Genomic DNA, 21536 nt, shown 5'->3' with positions numbered 1-21536 from the left:
TTACATTTATTTATTTATTTATTTCAAATGCTTCTTTTATTTAGGTAGGAACACAAAACTCCTGCACAGAAGAATCTATCTTCACTAATATCCATTTAGTCAGCCCTCTGATGACATCTTTGATTTGCCTTGCATGGATGGTCAGGGAAATGCAGAAACCCCGGTTGCTAGTCATGGCCTAAGGGATGCCTGTTGCAGCCTGAGCCTCATATCCCAACTGCAGTGATATGGACATTTCCCCCCAATTCATCGACAATTTACTAAAACTGTGCCATTGTGGACAATTTTTTAAAAGGTGGCCACAACTACAATTGCTGAGGCGAACACCTAGTCTGTCAAATGTTCAGGTAGAGGGGAGCTTATAGCAACACTCTTTGAAGTGTTCCTGGAATCAGTATTACTGGTAAAAATCACAATTATTTCCAACACTGACGAAGTTTCCAGTAAGGCTGCCAGGTTTTTAATGCAGTAATATGGGACAGTCAGCTCTTGGCTGGTTGGGACTTATGGGTCAGGCCAAATAATGGTGCTTCAACTCTCAATGAGAGGCGAACCTTTCATGAAATCCCGAAGATTTTACTGTGGCAAATGTGCAGTGACAGCACTGCTTGACATTAATAGCTCCTTAACAGACAGCTCTCATAGCACTTTGTAATTAGTTTTAAACAGTTTCTCTTGGGTGTTCCTCTGCTGCCAGTGCTAGATAAAGAAATACGAGATTTGGGGTCCCATTTAATCCCTGTATGGGATCTGAATTTAAGCCTCCAAATGGAGACATTCATGGAAACTCAAATATCCAAACCCTTGAAAATCACTCATCCAGCAATCATGCTCCAAAATGCCTTTCAGTGGCTGCTGTCACTGATGTGTCAGTCTGGAAGATTAGACACAATAGAATGCAGACCCTAAGCTGCAAACCCGTACCAGGGCCTGTCTTTCCCCTTTCCACTAGTCCATCCAAACCACATTTTGTGTTGATCAAAGTAGAAGGATTAATCTGTTCTGTAACAGGAAGGAACTATCAGACCCTGAAGAAATAGTTAATTCCATTGACTGGGGCTACATCATTGTCTTTCCTAGTCATTTAATGCACATAATAAAGAAACACGTGGCAAGTGTTTAAGAATATGGATTCTCAGGAACTGCTGATGCCACTGCATCACAAGCTGTGGGGAATATCCTAACACCACGTGTCAGTCTCATGCACATATTTCCAAGAGTGCCACACTGGTGCCTGTGTAAAACAAGTATTGACACACAATAAGCGCTATTTTGATCATTTGTGGGTCACTGTGATTCTAAGCAGTTGTTCTCTAAAGTTCTGGGGTTTGAGTAGGAGCCAAAGGAGCTCGACCTTTTGCCAGGGCCTGTCGGTCAGTCTTCAGGAGGGTTCCAGAAGCTGTTGGAAGGAAAAACATGTTGGTGTTTTTATTGTAGCAGTTAGTTCATATAAGTGTATTTAATCCTAAAGAAGGCTACTGGTATTGGTAAAATCCATCATCCAAGTTACTATTTTCTGTTCTACTGCTTTCCAAAGTTTCTTATTTCTGTGACCATTTGACAAACCAAAAGCTCACATCTATGCTTCCCTTTCCATGTAGCCCATGCATCTAATGCCTATTCACAATACAATATTCTCCATTTTCTTGGTATTTTAGAGGTTACTAGAACTAGAAAAAAGGGGTGTGCAAGAATGCTTGCTTACATGCTGTATAAAAGGGAGCCATTACACATGATTCTCTCAACTATACATCACCATTTGCAAGGACTGTAGAAGAATTGGTTATGAAGGGAAGGAGAATTACTTGGAAGGCCAATCTTTGAAAATCTGCCTTTGGCACTTCCCACAAATAATTTGAAGGCAAGTTTTGCAAATGACAAAGCATGATAGATAATTGTTAGAGGGCTATACCCAAAATATTTTCCTGCACAGATCTATTATATAAATTTAATATAAATTTGCAATCTGTTTTCTGGTCCATCATTACCCACACGGTGGCATTACAACACCATATAAATACATACACTAAAACTAATAGCACAAACAACAGCATAGAGCTAACATTGCATGAAAAAATAGAAATTATAGACCTACAAAAAGTGGCATACAACACACCATTAATCAATTCCAAAGGTCCTCTAGAAAATAATTGCTTTTACTTCCTATATCAATACACTCCGAGAAAGGAATTCCATAATTGTGGTGCCACTACTGAAATAGTCCTGCCTGCTGAACTTTTAATGCACAATTTTTGGAGCTGATCTGACAGGTAGGACTGAATGGAGTGGGGATAATATTTATCAGCTTTGGGTGATATGGCAGCTGTGTCCCTTCCTAGAATTGGAAGACCTAAAGTTGGCTGTATATGAACTGGTCCCCTCTGCAATGTCCTGCTCATTGGGTTACATCTGTATCAAGCTTGCAACTCCTGTTAGCTCAAAACATGGCAGCCAGACTGGTTATGGGAGTGAGGATATCACACCTCTACTGAAATCACTCCACTAGTTGCCAGTTAGTTTCTGGGGAAAATACAAAGTGTGATTATAACCTTTAAAGTTCTACATGGTTTGGTTGCCTTCTCCCATATAATCAAATCCTTAGGACCCTGAGGTCTTTTGGAGAGCCAGAATCTAGTTAGATTCGCAACAGTCACCCCAACCAGCCAGAATCTACTCCAACCAGCCAGGATCTAACTGGCAACAGTCACCCAGACTAACTTTTCATCGTCCAGAGGAGGGCAACTAAAATGATTAAGGGTCTGGAGAACAAGCCCTATGAGGAGCGGCTTAAAGAGCTGGGCATGTTTAGCCTGCAAAAGAGAAGGCTGAGAGGAGACATGATAGCCATGTACAAATATGTGAGGGGAAGTCATAGGGACGAGGGAGCAGGCTTGGTTTCTGCTGCCCTGCAGACTAGGACGCAAAACAATGGCTTCAAACTACAGGAAAGGAGATTCCACCTGAACATCAGGAAGAACTTCCTCACTGTGAGAGCTGTTCGGCAATGGAACTTTCTCCCCCGGACTGTGGTGGAGGCTCCTTCTTTGGAGGCTTTTAAGCAGAGGCTGGATGGCCATCTGTCGGGGGTGCTTTGAATGTGATTTCCTGCTTCTTAGCGGGGGGGGGGGGGGGTTGGACTGGATGGCCCATGAGGTCTCTTCCAACTCTACTATTCTATGATTCTATGATTCTATCGGCCTCCCCTAGATAGTGGAATGACATGTCAGAAGAGGTTCAACAGCAAAGCAAACTGTGAGAAATTAAAACACAATTAAAGACCTATCTTTTCTGACAGTCCTATCTAGTCAGTTTTAAACTATGAATTTGATACTTACATGTTGTTAGTATTAGTGTTTTAATCTTAAATATGTGTGTGCGCGCGTGTGTGTAGGTCCTTTGTTTTATCTATGTATTTTAATAATAATAATAATAGTAATAACTTTATTTTTATACCCCACCTCTATCTCCCCAAAGGGGACTCAGGGCGGCTTACATGGGGCCAAGCCCGAATAAAAACAATAGCAATATAAAACACAACAATAGACAAAAGACATGCACAATTATAAAAATTTAAACATTAGCCAAATGACAAGAACTAATAAAAACATGGATTAAAATGGAGGGGTTGTAAAAGTAGACTGGGTAAGGTGCACCATATAAATATTATAAACACGAGGTGACTGATAAAGTGCTGCAAATTCTTGGAAGTGCAAATTGGGATGGGAATAGACCCTATGTCTATATCAAGTTGACAAAGGTAAAAAGTGCAAACCGGTACAAGAATGTTGACAGATACAGGATTGTTATGGGGATGAGCAATCTTTATCCAAAGGCCTGAGTGAAGAGCCAGGTTTTCAAGATCTTTCTGAATGCTACCAGGGTGGGGGCTTGCCTGATTTCCCTGGGGAGCGAGTTCCAGAGCTGGGGGGCCACCACGGAGAAGGCCCTCTCTCTCGTCCCCACCAACCATGCTTGTGACGGAGGTGGGAGCGAGAGGAGGGCTTCCCCCGATGAACGAAGAGATCGTGCAGGTTCGTAGGGGGAAAGACGATCACAAAGGTACAAGGGTCCCAAACCGTTCAAGGCTTTGTAGGTGATCACCTGCACCTTGTATTGGGTCCGGAAGCTCCTTAAGCAGGAGGGTTGACCACTCCCTATAATTAGCTCCAGTTAGAAGCAAGGCTGCCGAATGTTGGACTAGTTGGAGTTTCTGGGCTGTCTTCAAGGGAAGCCCCACGTAGAGCGCATTGCAATAGTCCAGTCTAGAGGTAACTAAGACATGGACCACCATGGCCAGATCAGACTTCACGAGGTAAGGTCGCAGTTGGTGCACAAGTTTTAATTGTGCAAAGGCCCTCCTGGCCACCGCCGACACCTGAGCATCAAGCATCAGCGCTGAGTCTCACCGCCCCAAGGATCCTGTCCATGTCATCCGGGCGAACAAGCTGAAACAAATCCCACAAGTTTGGACAGACAGGTGCCTCGGTTACCTCTTTTGGCATTGCAACAAAACTAGCGTCCAAGTCGAAGCGAATCTGAGCAACTTTGTCTGCAAAGTGGTGCGCGAACTCGCTGCACCGAGTTGCCGAGTCTTCGGGTGCCCCTCTCCCCTTAGGACAGGGGTCCCCAAACTAAGGCCCGGGGGCCGGATGCGGCCCTCCAAGGTCATTTACCTGGCCCCCGCCCTCAGTTTTATAATATAATATTTTGTATCAGTTTTAATAATATAATATATTGTATATACATATAATATTGATAATAATATTATGTTATACAATATAATACTAGTAGTAATACCATATAATAATATTAATTATATGTTATATATTACATATTATATAATAGTATAGTGGTATAATTCAATATAGTAATATATAATGCTAATATTGTGTTACACTTTCCATTGAAATCCTAATAGGTTTATGTTGGTTAAAATTGTTTTCATTTTTAAATATTGTATTGTTCTTTCATTGTTGTTGTTGTTGCACTACAAATAAGACATGTGTAGTATGCATAGGAATTCGTTTGTAATTTTTTTTTCAAATGATAATCCGGCCCCTCAACAGTCTGAAGGATTGTGGACCGGCCCTCTGCTTAAAAAGTTTGGGGACCCCTGCCTTAGGAGGATGAAGGAGCTCCCCGACGACCTGAAACAACTGTGATGCTATGCGGGCAATCGTGAAGGTCTTCCTGGCTGCCTGCAAAGCCGCGGAGTAGGCCCTAATAGCAGCTCTAGCCCGTGCTCGGTCAGCAACGCTACGAGTTTTCCACCAGCTGCACTCTAGTCCCCTCCTCGAGCGCTTCATCACTGCCAGCTCCTCCGTGAACCAGGGAGCCGAAGTGACTCTTCGCAACGAGAGGGGATGTTCGGGGGCGATCGTGTCAATTGCCCTGGACATCTCACTATTATAGCGATCTATCAAGGCATTGACAGGATCATCAGCCTCCATGACAGGAAGATCCCCAAGAGACCTCAGGAATCCATCTGGATCCATAAGTCTCCTGGGGCGGATCATCTTAATGGGTCCACCACCCCTGCGGAGGTTTGAGGTCACAGTGAGACACACACACACACACACACACACACACACACACACACACACACACATATATATATATATATATAAATATAAATGTTTATTTATTTTCATTCATTCGAATATACATATATTGCAAGTGTTTGTTGCATGCAGTACAATACTTTCATCTATCTTTCATAATCATTTCTCAGACAATATATATTTTTTTAAAATAATTTTTTATTAAATATATTTATACAAGAAAATAGGTTGCAACAATCATTGTCACTGAGGGAAAGGAAACTGTCGGGGAAATGGGTGAAACAACAAAAACTATAACATCTGATGTACAGCATAGACGTGTATGTGACAAAACACAAGAAAACAAGGCCAGAAAAAATAGCATAAAAAAGAGAGTCCAAAAAAATGAAAAAGAAAAAACAAAAACAAAAAAATAACACAAGAACAAAACAAAACAGAACCACCAAAGGTCTAAGTTATGATTACATACATACAAAAAACATAACAAAAAACAACAACATAAAATTGACTTCCATCTATTGTGTGTTGATTCCTATATTAATCTCTTAATATCTACTGTGCTCTTTTCTCTCTTTTCTTACCTATTCTCCTTTGTGTCCTTTCTGTCCTAAAAAACGAAAGAAAAGAAAAAGACTGATATTGAGACGATTGGTTGGCTCCTCCGCCCCTATCTGATGAACAATCATATTATCAATTTACAATTTTCTTCTTTTAAGTAGTTTTTAACTAAATCCCAATTTGTTTGTATTTTGTTAATTTATCCATGTTCATAATTTCCAGTATTTTTGGAACCATGATTTCAATTCAGACAATATATTTTTAATAAGGGGTCACAATCTTCTATTTGAATAGTACATATAAAATATTATAATTTCCAAATTTATATCCGTTTCCTCCCTGCCTTCAGTCTATTAGCTTCCTCTATGTACATTTTTAGATTAATTTTACATTGAAATGTTGGATCATTGGTTGCCATTCATTAACAAAGTTCTCTAAAGGTTCTCCTCTTAAATGTGTCATTATTTTGTCCATCATCAGCAACTCTATAATATATTGTTCCAGTTCTGCTAAGGGAGGTACCTCTGAGGTTTTCCAATATCTAGCATATACTGTCACGTAAAACAAAATTCTTCCATATTTCCTTTCCAATTCTTCTTCGGGCATGTTCAAAAGGTACATTTGTGGTGTCATTTTAAAATTTGTATTTAATATCTTTTCTAGATGTACATGAATCTGTTTCCAATAGCTGTTTACTTTGTTGCATGACCACCACAGGTGGTAAAATGTGCCTTTTTCTTTCCCACATTTCCAGCATTTATTGGTGCAATTGTACATCTTCGCTAATCTCTCTGGAGGGAGATATTTATTTATTTATTTATTTATTTACAGTATTTATATTCCGCCCTTCTCACCCCGAAGGGGACTCAGGGCGGATCACATTATAACACACATAGGGCAAACATTCAATGCCCATAAACACATCAAACAGAGACTGAGAGACACACGCAGAGGCAAGTTAACCTTCTTCTGAGGGGATGTTCGATTCTGGCCACAGGGGGGAGCAGCTGCTTCATCATCCACACTGACGGCACTTCCTCATTCCAGGTCGTAAATTAGTTAATCTTGCCTCCCCACTTTATAAGTGGTACCTTATCTCCTACTTGATAGATGCAACTATCTTTCGGGTTGCTAGGTCAGCAACGAGCAGGGGCTATTTTTTATTTTTAATTGACGGGTGCTCACCCTGCCACGGGCTGGCCTCGAACTCATGACCTCGTGGTCAGAGTGATTTAAGGCAGCTGCTCAACAGCTGCGCCACAGCCCGGCCCCCGCAAGTGCATTTTGTAAATGTTTTCTTTTAGGTTTCGACATGCCGTGTACTTCATTCTTCTATTCCATGTTTTTTCCCATTGGACCATTTTTATCTCTTGGCCGATGTTTTGAGCCCATTTAACCATTGAGTCCTTTACTACTTCCTCTTCTGTGTGCCAAGTCAGTAGGTTTTTGTATATATAAGTCCTTTTGGTTTCTGGAACATTGCCACATCAAACCATGTTTTTGCAGTCTGGAAACCCGAGGTTTTAAGTTGTTCTTGCCTGATTGGTTCAGTTCTTCTAGGGATTTCATTTCTGAGTTTTCCAAATTGGTATGGACCAATTTCCTGTAAGTTAACCGTTTCCCTTGTAAGATGTTCTCCCTTTTGTAGTGGGCCTCATGTGGGGACATCCACTCTGGTGTCTTTGTATATATTCTTTTTTTTTGTATCTGTTCCAGGTGTTTAGAATTGGTCTTTGTATGTAATGATCATTAAATATGCCTGTTGGTTTGGCCTTTTGTATATCTAAATATGCATGCCATCCAAAAGGGAGATTTATACCTTCTAAATTTAATAGCTCATTGTCTTCTAGGGTAACCCATTCTATAATCCAGTCCAAACGGCATGCATGAAAGTAGAGTTGTAAATTTGGAAGGGATAAGCTGCCTCTTGTTTTATCATCATTAAGTATTTTCATTTTTACTCTTGGTTTTTTCCCAGCCCAAATAAATTTTGAGATGTCTTTTTGCCAAATTTTGAAGATTTTTTCGTTGTTAATAATTGGTATGTTTTGAAACAAAAATAACATTTTTGGCAGTCTCCCTAATAGGGAGAGTCCTCGTTTGTCCCATTCCGCTAGTTCTTTCTTTATCTCTCTCCACACCTTTTCATAATTATTTTTGAATAGTTCTGAATTTTTCTTTGTAATGTATATTCCTAAGTATTCTGGCTTTCTGTTTTCTTTTAGTTCTTGTTTTTCCGATTCTGTGAGGTTCTTTGTTAAAAATTGACTTTTCTCTTTGTTTACCTTTAACCCAGCTAATTCCAAGAAGTTTGTTAGGATATTAATTAATTCTTTCTTTGAGTCATTGGGGTTTTCCAGAGTCAGAACAATATCATCGGTGAAGGCGCGAATCTGTATTCTTTTCCTGCTGCCCAAACACCTTTTATCTCCTTGTTTCCATTTATTTGTTTTATAAGCATCTCTATGCACATAATAAACAGGAGTGGCGATAGTGGACAACCTTGCCTGGTGCCACGTCTTCTTCTGATTCTTTGTGTTTTTCCCCCATTGATTATTAACTGTGCATATTGATCTTTGTATATAGTTCTTATTGTTTTTATATATTGGTCTCCCATATCATGTGCTTGCAGAGCTTCCATCATAAAATTCCAGCTTAAACTGTCAAATGCTTTTTCTATGTCTAAAAAGAGTATTGCTAATTTCCTGCTGGGATGTTTATCAAATAATTCAATTATATCGATAAGGCATCTTGTATTCTGTTTGATTTGTCTATTCAGCAAAAAGCCAGCTTGGTCTTTTGAGATTGTTCTTTTTAGGATATTTTTCAATCTGTTTGCCAGGATAGACATAAAGAGTTTGTAGTCTGCATTCATAAGTGATATAGGTCTGTAATTCTTTGGTTGTAGAGGGTCTCAATTTTCCTTCGGTATTAGTGTTACGTATGCATCTTTCCATGATTCGGGTATTTTCCCTTTTTTTAGCGAGTTCATAATAGCTTGTAGCGGTTTAGTTAAGTTCTCCTGAAATACTTTGTAATATTTTGCTGTGAGGCCATCGGGTCCTGGAGCTATTTTCCAATCTTTTATAGAATTGTTCTTTGGCTTTGTGTGGTCCATACACTCCAACCAGTAAGATTTTTTGATTTTGCCAGGTGATTTCTACTGCCAATTGGTGTCCAGATTCGTCTTTAAAGATTTCTTGTGCTGGTATATTATCTCTTATGTAGATTGTAACACCTCTTTTCTTTTCGTCTGCTAGCGAGTAAAAATGTTTACCTAGTCTTTTATTCTGCATCAGATAATTTTTCCCTTTCTTGACTCTCACTTCTTCAAGGCAGATGATATCAAGTTTTTGCTTGCTTAAGAAGTGGTATATTTTCCTCCTTTTTCTGGTGTATTATTATTATTATTATTATTATTATTATTATTAACTTTATTTATACCCCGCTAGCATCTCCCGAAGGACTCGATGCGGCTTACAAAGGCCAAGGCCTCAACACACAATATAACAATACAAAACAAAAAGCAAATTAAAAACAATTAAAACAGTATAAACAACAAGCAATAACAATACGCTAAAACACAATAGAACTGGGCCGGGCCAGAGTAATGGGTACAAGATTAAAAGTGCTGATGTGACAGGTGATATATAAGGCTTATAGGGCAAGTGCAGAGTGCGATATGCGATCTTAATTCTAATAAAGTGCTTATGGGACTTGGTATTGGAGATTTCCTATTAATCTGGGAAGGCACATTGGAACAGCCAGGTCTTCAAGTTCTTTCTGAAGACTGCCAATGTAGGGGCCTGTCTGAGATCCTTGGGGAGGGTGTTCCAGAGTCGGGGGGCCACCACAGAGAAGGCCCTGTCTCATGTCCCCACCAACCGCGCTTGCGACGCAGGCAGGATCACGAGCAGGGCCTCTCCAGATGACCGAAGTGAACGCGTGGGTTCGTAGACGGAGATGCGGTCACGGAGGTAGGATGGTCCCAAACCGTTCAGGGCTTTGTAGGTAAGCACCTGCACCTTAAATTGGGCTCGGAAAATAAATGGCAGCCAGTGGAGCTCCTTGAACAGGAGGGTTGACCTCTCTCTGTAAGGGGCCCCAGTTAACATCTTGGCTGCCGCTCGTTGGACCAGTTGGAACTTCTGAGCCGTTTTCAAGGGCAGCCCCACGTAGAGCGCATTACAGTAGTCCAGTCTGGAGGTGACCAAGGCATGGACCACCCCGGCCAGATCAGCCTTCGCGAGGTACGGTCGCAGTTGGCGCACGAGTCTCAATTGTGTGAAGGCCCTCCCAGACACCGCCGACGCCTGAGCCTCGAGCGTAAGCGATGAATCCAAGAGGACTCCCAGACTGCGGACCTGTGGCTTCAGGGGGAGTGTAACCCCGTCCAGCACAGGTTGCCACCCTATACAGGTGTAGACATACCTTTTATATTCCAAGATAATATTTTTAAGTCTGCCATGATTTTTTTTATTCAGATATATTCAGAGTTGCCATATTGGCTGTTGCTAATGTAAAATCCTATCTCTCTTTATGCTGCATGTGCATAGGTCGGCTTTCATTCATTTTCTCATTTTCTTCTCTTGGTGTAATTTTTTGGCATTGTATTTCTACAGGTGTCATTCTCTTCTGTCCTCCCACTGCTCCTTCTGGTTCTTCTAGTATTTCCCCTTCTGGTGGTGGGTCTCCTTTTTAAGTGTCTTCTTTTCCAAGTTTCCTCATAAATTCCTTTGCCTCATCTACTGAGTTAATTACAAACCCTTTAGTCTGGTATCGAAAGCTTAATCCTTGAAGCCTGGCCCATCTGTATTGAATTGCTTGTTTCCTTAGAAAAGAAGTTAAGAAATTGTACTCTCTTCTCTTTTGCAGGATTCTTATAGGTATATCTCTGTATATTGTTACCCTCTGTCCATTAATTGTTATTTCATTCCTTGCACTATATTGTAATATGGCCTCTTTTGTTGATTTCTTCACACAGGTTATTACAATGTCTCTTGGTAAAGTAGATTTCCTGTTCTTTATGGAACCTACGCGACTTATCTTATCTATTTCCCAGTCCATTTTCTGGTCTTCTATATTTAGGATTTTTGCAAGTATTGGGATGAAAGTTTGCCTTAGCTTTTCTTCACGTTCCTCTCTCAAGCCTCTTATTTTTAGGGAGTTCTCCCTCATTTTCATTTCTAAAAGCGCTCTTTCGTCCATCTCCTTTTCTCTTTCCCAATGTAGATTTCCTTGTAGTTCTACAAAATCTGTTTCCAACTGACTTACTTTAGTTGTAGCACTCCTTGCTTCTTCTTGGAGTGTTTTAATCGAATCTTTAAGGTCCTTCATCTCCTTTTTATAATCTGCCTTCATTTCTACATGGAGATCTTGCATATCTCTCTTAAGTTCTGATTTTAAGTTCCCTTTGTTCTAACCTCAGCTTCCTTATTTCTTCCAAAAGCACGTTTTGTTCTTGTTTTGGGGTGACACTTAAAGTTGTATGTCTTAATTCTGGTGTGAAAGTCCTTGGCTATTTATTTTGTTTAGTCAGCTGTTGGGCAGCCATTCTAGTTTTCTGTCTTGTGTCCATTCACTTAATCCTCAGCCTTAAAGAATTATGCCCTAGGGCAAATGGATTTGGTTGGCTTTACCTGTGTAGCTTTTCATTTTTTAATTCCCTTTCCCCTTTCTTTTCTCTTCTTTTCCTTTCCCTTCTCCTTCTTTTCCACTCACTTCACCTATCTCTTCTTAATCCAGTCCGTGTTTTCCACTTCTCTTTCACTCACTTCACCTCTTGTCTCACCATTCTCTCTGCTCTCAATTCTTTATCTTCTACAAATCAACTTCCTTTTCACCTCTTCCTTATCCTCCTCTTTATCCCTCTAACTCTCTCTAACTTCTGTCTTCTCTCTCTCTCTGTTTCTACTCTCTTTCTCTCAAATTGAGTTACAGGTTGCACTTTCACCCTCCAGTCCAGTCCAGGTTTTTTAAAGTCTAGTCTGTGTTTTCCACTTCTCTTTCACACCCCACTTCTACCCCCCCTCTTTCTTCTCTATTCCTCTGCGCTTCTCCTCTCCTGCTTCCCCGCGCACCGACTGTGCGCCGATGATCCTCCTTTTGCTCTCACCGTCTCCTCCTGTCTCCTGTCCCTGCGTACCGTTGAGCAGGCCGAGTCTCCTGTTGTGTGCGCCTTGCCACACCTCTCCCAGCCGTTGCACACCACTGCACACCGGCAATGTGTGCCGAGACTCTCCCCGCCGTCGCTTGTTGCTGCCGCTACACAATGGCAATGTGTGCCAAGATTCTCCCTGCTGTCGCACACTGCCGCACACCAACAATGTGTGCCGAGTCCCCAGAAGTCTCCCCTCCTCCTCCTCCTTTGGCCCCCTTGCTGTGTCGCTGTGCACCGAAAATATGTACCGAAGGTAGCCAGGGCTTTTGCGCTGCTCCTTTTCTCTCCTTTGTCTCTTGCCTGCTCAGCTTCACTGCAGGTCTCTTTAGCAAATCTTTTCCAAGCCTCTGATCTTTAATTATCTCTCAGATTTCTCTGGGGGTGCTGATGCCCCCTCACTCAAGTAATGGAATACAGCAATCAGGGCTCTAAATCAGCAATTTGATGGAATAACGTCTTATTTCTTACTAATCTTAAATCATGTGTTATGGCTTTTACTCCTCTCCATTTTAGTTTCACTCTTGGAGGTAGACTGCTGCCATTTTAAGCTTTCTCAAGTTCTTTCAGTTCAGATCTTCCTGTGATCCAGTGTAATCTTCACAGACGGATAGCTTTCTAATTGTATTTTTCCTCTATTTTGTGATTTCAGCTTTCAATTATTTCATATATGCTAGTATTCCCTCAGTAGTGAGTATATTCTGGCAGATACTATAAGTGAGTATATTCTGGCAGAGTCTATAAGGCCCCAAATTCGAACCTCCTTTTCCCAGGAGATTATTGGAGATCCTCCAAACCTTGAGAGTCTCCTCAAACCTTGATTGCGATGAAATCTCTTTGGAGTCCCAGAAAGTTTCACCTTCTCTCTGCCATTGCGGAACCGGAAGTCCGAGGTCACAGTGAGTCTTAAACTGACCAGGTGATGATTGGACCATGACAACGGAAGAATATTTTGCTCTTCCACTCCGACCTCACCATCTGCCGCAACAAAAACCAGGTCAAGTGTGTGACCAGCTTGATGAGTGGGACCAGATATCACTTGGGACAGTCCCACGGTCGTCATGGCGGCCGTGAAGTCTTGAGCTGCGCCAGTTAAGGTGGCCTCGGCATGAATGTTAAAGTCCCCCAGCACTACCAGTCGCTGAGAGACCAACGCAACACCAGAGATCACCTCTGCCAGCTCGGGCAGTGTCGCGGGGTGGACGGTACACTAGCAGAATCCCCAAACTGTCCCGGGTACCCACCTTAAGATGGACACATTTTTTAACTATGTTGTTCCTTTTATCCAGGAAAAGAAGCAACTGGTAGGCTTACCTTAGTAGGTGAATTGCTGACCACTACTATCACTGTCTCATTCAGAAAGGTCATCCAACACAAAAACCACAGTAAACTGTAATTCTGCTAGAAGAAAAGTGAAACTTTGCAAAATAGGCTGCATACCTAACTCCTCAGGCAGCTGTCTCCAACTAACAGTGCCTCCATCTTGTCTAGACTAACAGCAGTTCTACACTGACATTTAAAGTGACCTCAAAGTGGGCTCCCTGAGCTGCATCAGTAGCCATCTGTAGCCAGTTCAGTTTAAGATTAAGGTTCCTCCCTGCCCCAACCCCCTGGGTTAATGTGGATTAGCCCTGTGCAATGTTTAGCCACTACAAGACTAATCACATCACACATCACACATCGATCTAAGTCAGTGGTTCTCAACCTGTGGGTTCCAGGTGTTTTGGCCTACAATCCCTAGAAATCCTAGCCAGTTTACCAGCTGTTAGAATTCCTGGGAATTGAAAGCCAAAACATCTGGGGACCCACAGGTTAAGAACCACTGATCTACCGTGTTTTCCCGAAAATAAGACAGTGTCTTATATTAATTTTTGCTTCCAAAGATGCGCTAGGTCTTATTTTCAGGAGATGTCTTATTTTTCCATGAAGAAGAATTCACATTTATTGTTGTACAAAAAAACGAACATTTATTATATACTGTACAGTAGTTGTCATCACAAACTGGCATAACCAGACAAACTGTGAATGCTATCAAGAATTTCTTGTTACTACCATTATTTCCATGTACAACAAACACTCTATGGTACGTACATTTACCAGTACTGCATGCTCTTGTGTTGTGTTCAGCGGGCATGCTTCCAAACAAGAACTTTGGTAGGTCTTACTTTCGGGGGAGGCCTTATATTTAGCAATTCAGCAAAACCTCTACTAGGTCTTATTTTCTGAGGATGTCTTATTTTAGGGGAAACAGGGTAAGTGGTGAGTGTAGATGGGGTCTAAGGATCACATCCAAAGGATTTTGGGCTCCGTTTCTATGCATTTCAGAAACGGAGCACCACAGAGGTCCTCACATGACATAAGGGCACTTCTGGTGGGACTCTGTAGGACTCTGCTTCCCATGGAGTAGGAGTAGTCTACAAGAACAGATATGAACATGACTGCAAATGTATACACACACACACCAAATATCCTCCACAACACTTAGGTTATGTCTCCCTAAATATGTTTTGGTGCAGGTCTTGGTCCAGATTTAAACATATTAGTCGTATCTCCAAACCCCTGGAACTAGTTTAAACGTGCTGTCCAAACATGGTCCAAACAGAAACTGGACTAACTATGTTAAAATAAGGGACATTGAACAAGGTTTTCTTAACAAGTAGCCCACTATTCATGGTTAACAATGCTCCTTCCCTCCTCCTTTCAGTGCTAGGCTTTGAACGAGTACTATGAGAGCTGGCAGAGTTGGTAACCGTGTGAAATCCCTCAACTCTGCTTATGATTCCAAAAGACTGGTAACTCACCAGCCCAAAGATGCATACAGCATGCTGGACCCATCAGGCATCACCTCCCACCACATACTGTTATGTTTCCTCCTCAAGGCACAAAGAGTACTTACTTACACAGGATGACAGGGTGTGCCCATGTTAGAAGTGCCCTCATTTCATATACTCCCCTTCGCTCAGATAGTCCAAAAAAGACCCTGACAATTCAGCAAAATCTTCCAATACAAGACTGGTAGAGTCCTCACCAGACAGGTCACTGTCAGGCCGAGGTTTCCGGGGATGAGCAAGAAGAGGTGCAGGGTGAGGGGCCACAGGGGCTGTCTGGACAAATGTGGCTGGTTGGCTCAAGGGCACGGGTGGCTCTTCACACACCCCGGCTTCTTCCTCCATTTCTGTATCTGAAGAGGCAGGACCTAGGACATGATAGAGGCTGGGCAGACGGATGTCAAATCGCAGGCCAAATTTAGCAAAAAGCTTTTCGTTCAATGCATACACCTTTTCTGAGATATCATAGCCAAGGAGGACAGAGAAGAGACGGGCAATGTAGCGCTCTTTTGCCAGAAGCAAATAGAGCTTCTTCCTTTGCCAGGTGATGAAACTGCAGTCTGTCTCTGCTGTCAATGTGACCTGTCAAAGTGAAAAGAAGAGAAGAGAGACTTCACTTCACACAGGGACTTATTGTCACTGAGTCCACATTTTTTTAATTCAAAGGGTTACTGACTTAAATCTTCACCATCACATACAATCCTGACAGATGTCGAAGTGGTCGGATCCTTAGGGACAAGTGACCATGTGCTCCTGCACTTTGCGATACAAAGGAAGGCCGAAACTAAGACAAGTCAAACCTTTAGGAGAATTGACTTCCAAAAAATGAAGGAAATATGAGCAGCAGTCCCCTTATTAAGGCACAGGGCTTCCCTTAACTCCATGGTGCTGAGAAATGACACCACAAGGAATCTCCCTCCTCCAAAGATTTGTGGCATAATTTCTCAGAACTACCAAGCCAAGGGAAGGCGTGTTTCCCCCCAAGGTGCAGTCTCAAAATGCTACACAAACTGGTATTTTAAATGCCTGTTCGTGTTGCACTTCGATCAGTGTGGAAGGGTTCTCTAGGATTCCCAGAGAGCACACTTCACTTGGCAGTTGTAAGTTTCTCAGTGTGAGTCCCTCTGGAGGACCTAGAGATTTCTAGAGGTGTTCTTTTTGATAAAAGTACTTTTTCATTTACAGATTTTCCACTTATGTGGGGGTCCTTGCCGCAACTTCCAGTGAACATGGAAGGCTGACGGCACAATTCACCAAAATTAATCCAGCATGACTTTATTTCTTGTTACAAGAATTAGTAGTTCATGGAATTTCAAGATATCCTTTGACACACAGACCACAGCTAGAATACTGTGTCCAATTCTGGACCCTGCAGCTGAAGGGAGATGTTGACAAGCTGGAAAGTGTCCAGAGGAGGGCGACTAAAATGATTAAGGGTCTGGAGAACAAGCCCTATGAGGAGCGGCTTAAAGAGCTGGGCATGTTTAGCCTGCAAAAGAGAAGGCTGAGAGGAGACATGATAGCCATGTATAAATATGTGAGGGGAAGTCATAGGGAGGACGGAGCAAGCTTGTTTTCTGCTGCCCTGCAGACTAGGACACGGAACAATGGATTCAAACTACAGGAAAGGAGATTCCACCTGAACATCAGGAAGAACTTCCTCACTGTGAGGGCTGTTCGGCAGTGGAACTCTCTGCCCCGGACTGTGGTGGAGGCTCCTTCCTTGGAGGCTTTTAAGCAGAGGCTGGATGGCCATATGTCGGGGGTGCTTTCACCCAGATATCACCTTTCTCCCTGGTCTCTGCCTTTCATCTCAACCAGGACATTGTCCTCCCTGCCTTTTTTCCCAACCTCTCTTCTCCTCTTGAACGGAGACTTTACCTCTTGGACGTAAGGAGATCGCTCCTTTTCTATAGGGACCGTATTAGGGCGGTACGGAAGACACTGAGACTCTTTGTCGCCTATGCCCCAGACAAGTTGGGCAACCCAATCTCCTCCCAAAGACTTTCCCACTGGATTGCGCAAGCCATTGAGCTCGCTTATGAACTAGCTAAGTGTCCTCCTCCTCCATCGATCCGTCCTACTGCTTTTCTCAGGGGTATCCCTCTTGACTCTATTTGTAAGGCAGCGATTTGGTTGAACCCTTTGACGTTCGTTTCCCACTACAGAATGGACTGTAAGGCCCAAAAAGGACTCGGCTTTTGCCAGATCGGTCTTGTCCTCATGTTTATCCTAAAGGCCAATGCTTTGTCCCCTTACGGAACACTTACTTGACAAATATATCTGTATATGTTTATATATGCTGGATAAAAAGGTTAACAACCAGTTTAAGGGGAGGAAGTGGAAGGTCTCTTTCCAAATGTTTTTGGTTTACATGACACAAATATGTCACAATGTTTTTTGTGTTTGCACTAGGTTTATATGCCTTACAAAAATGTTTACCTCTTGGTCCTACTCTTAGGACATGATACACTGTGCCTTTCTCCTCTCCGGAGACACTGTTCTTTATTTTGCACTCTTTCCCAGACTGCTTTGTTGCCCGTTGACTTCTCAATATGTTTATATTTCATTTTTTTGCTCTGGGTCTATGTTGACCGTCTGGTTATTTGTGTCCTAATAAAGATGGGTTTGGACATTCACCTCGTTGTCAGGTTTGCCTTGTCCCACCATCCGGGACTTTAGCATGCTTGTCTCCATTAGTGTGCATTCACAGAGTACACAAAGAAAAAGGACAGGTTGCTTACCTGCAACCATGTTTCTTCGAGTGCACTCTGTGAATTCACACAAACCCACCCTTCCATCCCCGCTGGCAAACCTCTCCCTTTCCCATTGCCTTTGAGGCGCAGGAACTGGGGAGCAGACGCCCAGGGCTGCCTTCTCAATATGTTTATATTTCATTTTTTTGCTCTGGGTCTATGTTGACCGTCTGGTTATTTGTGTCCTAATAAAGATGGGTTTGGACATTCACCTCGTTGTCAGGTTTGCCTTGTCCCACCATCCGGGACTTTAGCATGCTTGTCTCCATTAGTGTGCATTCACAGAGTACACAAAGAAAAAGGACAGGTTGCTTACCTGCAACCATGTTTCTTCGAGTGTACTCTGTGAATTCACACAAACCCACCCTTCCATCCCCGCTGGCAAACCTCTCCCTTTCTCATTGCCTTTGAGGCGCAGGAACTGGGGAGCAGACGCCCAGGGCTGCCTTATATGCCCTGTGGGGAGAGGGGTGTGGCTACCGCCAAAATTCAAACTTTAGCTTGGAAGAGTTTTCTGTAGGAGCCCGCGCAGGCGCATTCTCTCCATTAGTGTGAATTCACAGAGTACACTCGAAGAAACATGGTTACAGGTAAGCAACCTGTCCTTATTACATGTGTTCCCTCTTGTTTCAGGTTTGAAGAAAATAACCTTATGGACATCTCAAAGACAATATTTTAATGTTTACTTTCATGAAATCTAAAGATTTCAGGCGGGGAGTGTTATGCTACACAGCATAGTATATGCATCTGCCACACTGTGTTTGATTTGTAGTTTGGCCTTCATGGCTTTCTGTACTCTTAGTATGATGCAGTAGCTCCTTCTTTGTAGTTTGGCCTTCTTGGCTTTCTGTACTCCTAGTTATAACTCCTCCCTCCTTCTTTCTCTGGCCTGTACTTCTTCTGAAGAAAGCACATGGCTGCCCGGCTCCTGGGAAACTATCATTTTTTGCACCTATTGTACTGTGATGTTTAGCAAGGTTTGCCCAGAATAAAAGATCTGGAACCTTGTTTTGCATCTCTGCAACTGAGTTGGCACTATCTGACAAAGTTTCTGATGTAAGTACTGGTCTAAGGAGATTACTGTTATAGAGCAATTTAGAGCAGCCTTGGACAGTGAGATCCAAGCTGTGAGTTAGGCCTGGTTGAGAATAGAAGCCAATAATCTCCAGAATATAATTTACCAGGTTGAAGCAGAAAGTCACCGAGGTCTTTTATTTAATTTCAGCTGAAAGTGATGCCAGCCTGCGATAGTTCGCCAAAAATAGACTGGGATCCATAACATAGCAAAGCATGCACTTTTATACTGTTCTAGTTTTGAATTTCCTGCCTCCCACCCACCGGCCAGCTCAGTGCTGATTGGCTCTGACGTCTGAGTGGAGGGGGAACCACTATGGGCCTCCTCCAATGAGGGCATGAGCCCCATCTGTGTCCTCACTCCCTCGCTGGCCAACGGGGGAGATGGAGGTGTGGCAACAGGATAGACAAAGGGTACACAAATGGAAATAACAACATTATAGGTGACTCAATATGATCTTTTGTCCAAATAGCCCAGTGATTTCCTGTGACGCTTCAACCGGACCTAGCTTGTGGATCCATTGATTGATTTGGCCAGTTCCATTAATGGGGTCTAGCCCCTGCGAGTTTTATGACAGGAATGGGTGATAGGATTAGAAAATCTCTCCCCAGGTGGTCTGAAATCCAATGTCCTCTGAAGCCTGGAGGGTGAGACCTATTGTAGTTTCATTAGCTCTTGCCTCAAGCTAAAAGGTCAAACACCCTTGGTGCCAGGGGTTTGGTCTATACATATATGAAATATAGGACATAAAGCCTTGATTTAAAATGTACACCCTATCTAACATGGGAAGGGTTCTTGTTGTTTTTGTTGTTGTCTTTGCAAATTGTCCAAAACTTAGCCCTTATTATCCAGCCTGATGTCCTTCTCCTTAGAAAATCTATAAGTTACTGTCTTTTATTGGGGAGGGGGTCATGCTCGACTTCATTACCACAGACATTCCCACAGCCTCACACTTGCAGCCTTAGTTCTCAGGGAAGTGAGTTGTAAATTACAGTGCAATCTGACACAACGTATAACAGATCTGCCTGTTTTTTGCAAATGGGTTGGAAGATTTAAAAAGTCTGGTGAGAGTAGTTTACTTTGTATGTACAACTTAGCTATGAAATTAGATACCATGTTTCATTCACAGAATTGAATACACACTTGCATGCCAATGAGTTCGGTCATGGCATGCCTGCTGCCTTCCAGCATCCTGGGGTCTTTCTTGGCCAAAGACCAAGGAATGGTGCTTTGGAAAGGGGAACATAGGCAAATGGCAAGGGACGTCCTTCAGACTGATATTCAACACTGCAACGGAGCAAGCAGCTGCTTAGGAGAGCCAGGATATGAAAGAGCTTTCCCGTGCAAGTCTGGGGACATGGATCCAGTTGACTAGCAGCATATCCCAGAATATTAGTGAGCTTGGTAATTAAATGTTATAGTGAAAACATATAACTTAACTCTAATCTATTAAACCAATTGCTTCTGTTTTCCACAATGTCAAATGTAATTTTTTAAAAATTACTTTTTCACTTTTAGTATAGGTCCTCACCTATATGTATGGATAGATAATAATAAATTATTTATTACCCCCATCTCCTTTCGGCTTGAGAAGGGGCACAACGTACTGATAGATAAATAGATAGATATATGCATGCACATATTAAAATGTAGTTAAAATACAACTATAAAAGCATATATTCAAATACATAAAACAAAAGTTAAAATTCAATCAACATAGAATATGATTTTAAAATTCATAGTTAAATTTAAATTAAATTGATATATCTATTTAACAAGTGAAACATGTTGTTATCTTTAGCTAAAACTCACAGTGTGCCAGGGGAAAACAGGGATTTTTTAATGAGTTTTTTTGGAAGCAAGGCATGTATGATCTGCTACTATATAGGAAGAACTAATACAGACTAGATGGAATCAACAAGTATTTATTCTACAAGGAAAGCAAAAGAGAAAAGTTGGGAGAGCTGATGCAGTTATGAGAGTTACACATGAAGGTGTGAGAAAGCCAAATAAGGGTTATCTCTAAATTAGGAGATAAGATGGCAATAAATAGCTATATGGTCACATGGAGAGCCATGTTGGATTTAGAGAAATAAATCAGAATATAAATGACACACAAAGTTTGGAGAAGGCTCATAAAAGCAGCAAAAGAAACAGTCATTAAAGAAAACCAGAAGACCAACATTGCCTATATCAAAGCAAAAGGTATAAAATTGTGATTTTCCTTATGTCTCTGCTGTGATACAGAAACTCATTTTTGGCACCGAAACACAAGGCACCATTGTAGGCTAAGATACGCAAAGTTCTCTAATGACACTCTGCAGCTTGTTGTTAAGGCAAAGACAAAAGTCAGTTTGAGACCTTCTGTAAAGCCCCATATAGTCCAGAATCTAAGGTGGTGAAAAACCAAACTATGGGCCAATACATTTTTGAAATGGTCAAAAATTGGAATCAATGAATTGATATTACAGTAGAGTCTCACTTAGCCAACATAAACGGGCCGGCGGAACATTGGGTAAGGAATATGTTGGATAAAAAGGAGAGATTAAGGAAAGCCTATTAAACATCAAATTAGGTTATGATTTTACAAATTAAGCACCA

General features: G+C 42.0%; 1 protein-coding gene across 4 annotated transcripts in view; it reads right to left on the bottom strand.

The window, feature by feature from the left end:
* The window catches only part of popdc2 (popeye domain containing 2), a 31099-nt gene continuing 9563 nt past the window's right edge, over positions 1-21536 (bottom strand). The window contains exons 3-5 of one of the 4 annotated variants that reach the window (XM_062971350.1): positions 15305-15686; positions 6143-6168; positions 1293-1399 (exon numbers count right to left, since the gene is read on the bottom strand). In XM_062971350.1, the coding sequence (XP_062827420.1) occupies positions 6143-6168; positions 15305-15686 (408 nt within the window). In that variant the 3' untranslated portion in view covers positions 1293-1399. Of the gene's footprint in view, positions 1400-6142; positions 6169-15172; positions 15687-21536 lie in introns of all 4 variants that reach the window. The other 3 variants (XM_003226780.4, XM_008119748.3, XM_008119750.3) reach the window with 3 other exon arrangements.

Source organism: Anolis carolinensis, chromosome 2 (genome assembly GCF_035594765.1).
Source record: "Anolis carolinensis isolate JA03-04 chromosome 2, rAnoCar3.1.pri, whole genome shotgun sequence".
Taxonomy (NCBI): Eukaryota; Metazoa; Chordata; class Lepidosauria; order Squamata; family Dactyloidae; genus Anolis; species Anolis carolinensis.
Note: the sequence above shows the minus strand (reverse complement) of the source record. Positions and strands in the feature narration are given on the sequence as shown.